The sequence below is a fragment of the Frankliniella occidentalis genome, unplaced genomic scaffold (assembly GCF_000697945.3).
Source record: "Frankliniella occidentalis isolate FOCC.00 unplaced genomic scaffold, Focc_3.1 Scaffold909, whole genome shotgun sequence".
Taxonomy (NCBI): domain Eukaryota; kingdom Metazoa; phylum Arthropoda; class Insecta; order Thysanoptera; family Thripidae; genus Frankliniella; species Frankliniella occidentalis.
Window position 1 is genome coordinate 17,773 of NW_026268015.1, and position 1,517 is coordinate 19,289.

The 1,517-nt window shown below is 40.9% G+C and overlaps 1 protein-coding gene across 1 annotated transcript; it reads left to right on the forward strand.

The window, feature by feature from the left end:
• Window position 1: 1 nt before the first annotated feature.
• LOC113215960 (uncharacterized) lies at window positions 2-1,450 on the forward strand. Its single transcript, XM_026435623.2, has 5 exons — window positions 2-134; window positions 488-538; window positions 614-749; window positions 867-1,029; window positions 1,272-1,450. The coding sequence occupies exons 1-5, from the start codon at window positions 112-114 to the stop codon at window positions 1,373-1,375; spliced, it is 477 nt and encodes a 158-aa protein (XP_026291408.1). The 5' UTR covers window positions 2-111; the 3' UTR covers window positions 1,376-1,450.
• Window positions 1,451-1,517: the final 67 nt, after the last annotated feature.

The window sequence follows — 1,517 nt, forward strand, 5'->3', positions numbered from 1 at the left end:
AGGGGGGGGGAGGGAGGTCCAGCTGCATGGTCTGGCTCCCCGACTCACGGCCAGGACGCGCACACGCACTACAGCCACAGTCCTTCCGTGTGAGCTTCACGTGCCCCAGCAATGGCAGATTACACTATTAAGAGGTAAGTACAGATAAGCAACTACTATATAGTAGTTGCTTATCTGAACCATATGGTTCAGGTTCATATTTCATAGTTCACAAGCGACGAACGATGTTCCACCAAGCGCGCGCGTCTTGCCTTGCTCAACCGCAACTTCAAAAATTCACATGCCAACCTATATTGCTCACTTATCGCACAGTAATTGTAAGAACTTGCATACGGTTACCTATACCATTTTCTTTAAATTTTAAAGTTTAGCCAGCCATTTCATTTAAGGAAAAGTTGGGCGCGAGAGCGTAGAAGGTCGGACTTAACCTCTCAAAGAGCATCGGGTTGTGTGCTTTCAACTAATAGTGTATGTTTGATTCGTTTAGGTTGAAGAATGAGCTGGTGGAGATTAAGAAGTCCCCACTACCGTACGCAAAGTAAGTACTTTTCAAAACACCGTGTTGAGAGCATATAGTTTTTTACTATCCCTAAACTTGGTTGATCTTTTTCAGTGCTGAGCCACGAGATGAGAACCTCCTTCTGTGGGATGGTGTTGTACTAGGTCCTGTTGGGACACCTTATGAGGGGGGAAAGTTCCATTTCAAAATGGAGTTTATCTACAGGGATTACCCTTATGAACCTCCTAAGGTACGTACTTCTTTTCCTGGTCTGTGTTCTTTACACAATCGTGAAAAGTGTTCGGTTGTTTGCATACTGTCTATCTCTTGAACCAAAATGTTTCATAACAATTAAATTTGATTGCAGGTAACATTTAAGACCAAGATTTTTCATTGCAATTTTAACACCATTGGTAACGTATGCCTTAGTACCCTAAAACTTCCAGAAGATAAGGGAACATGGAGAAGTGCAATGGGTATTCAAAGCATTCTCATCAGCATTCACCAGCTGATGGCAGAACCCAACTCGAGTAAGTACTACTGTGATGGTGGGTTAGGTAGAAAGAAGCATTCCGGTAAAGCTGAAACGCAAAAGAATGCAGGGAAGATGAAAACGGAAATCTCTATTCTTTGACATGGTGACTTCCGATTTCTTCTTCCCCGTATTCTTCTACATTTCAACTTAACTGGAATGCCTTATTGAAATTATTGATAGTAGAATCTATTAACCTACAACTTAAATTATCAAAGGCTGTCCTTCTTGGTTTTCCAGAGGATTCTCTAACACCGTCCATTGGGGACCTGTATGACGACAAAAGAGACAAGCATGACGAAATTGCAAGAATGTGGACAGAGCGCTATGCTATGGAGGATTAAAATCAATTATTGATAATAAGTGATAGTACTTTTTGTTGCCTCGTAGTACCAATAAAACAGCAAATTTAAACTTCATTTTCTTTTTGATAATATCGTATTGTGGAACTGCACATAACATTTGATGAGAAGGAGTATTGAATCA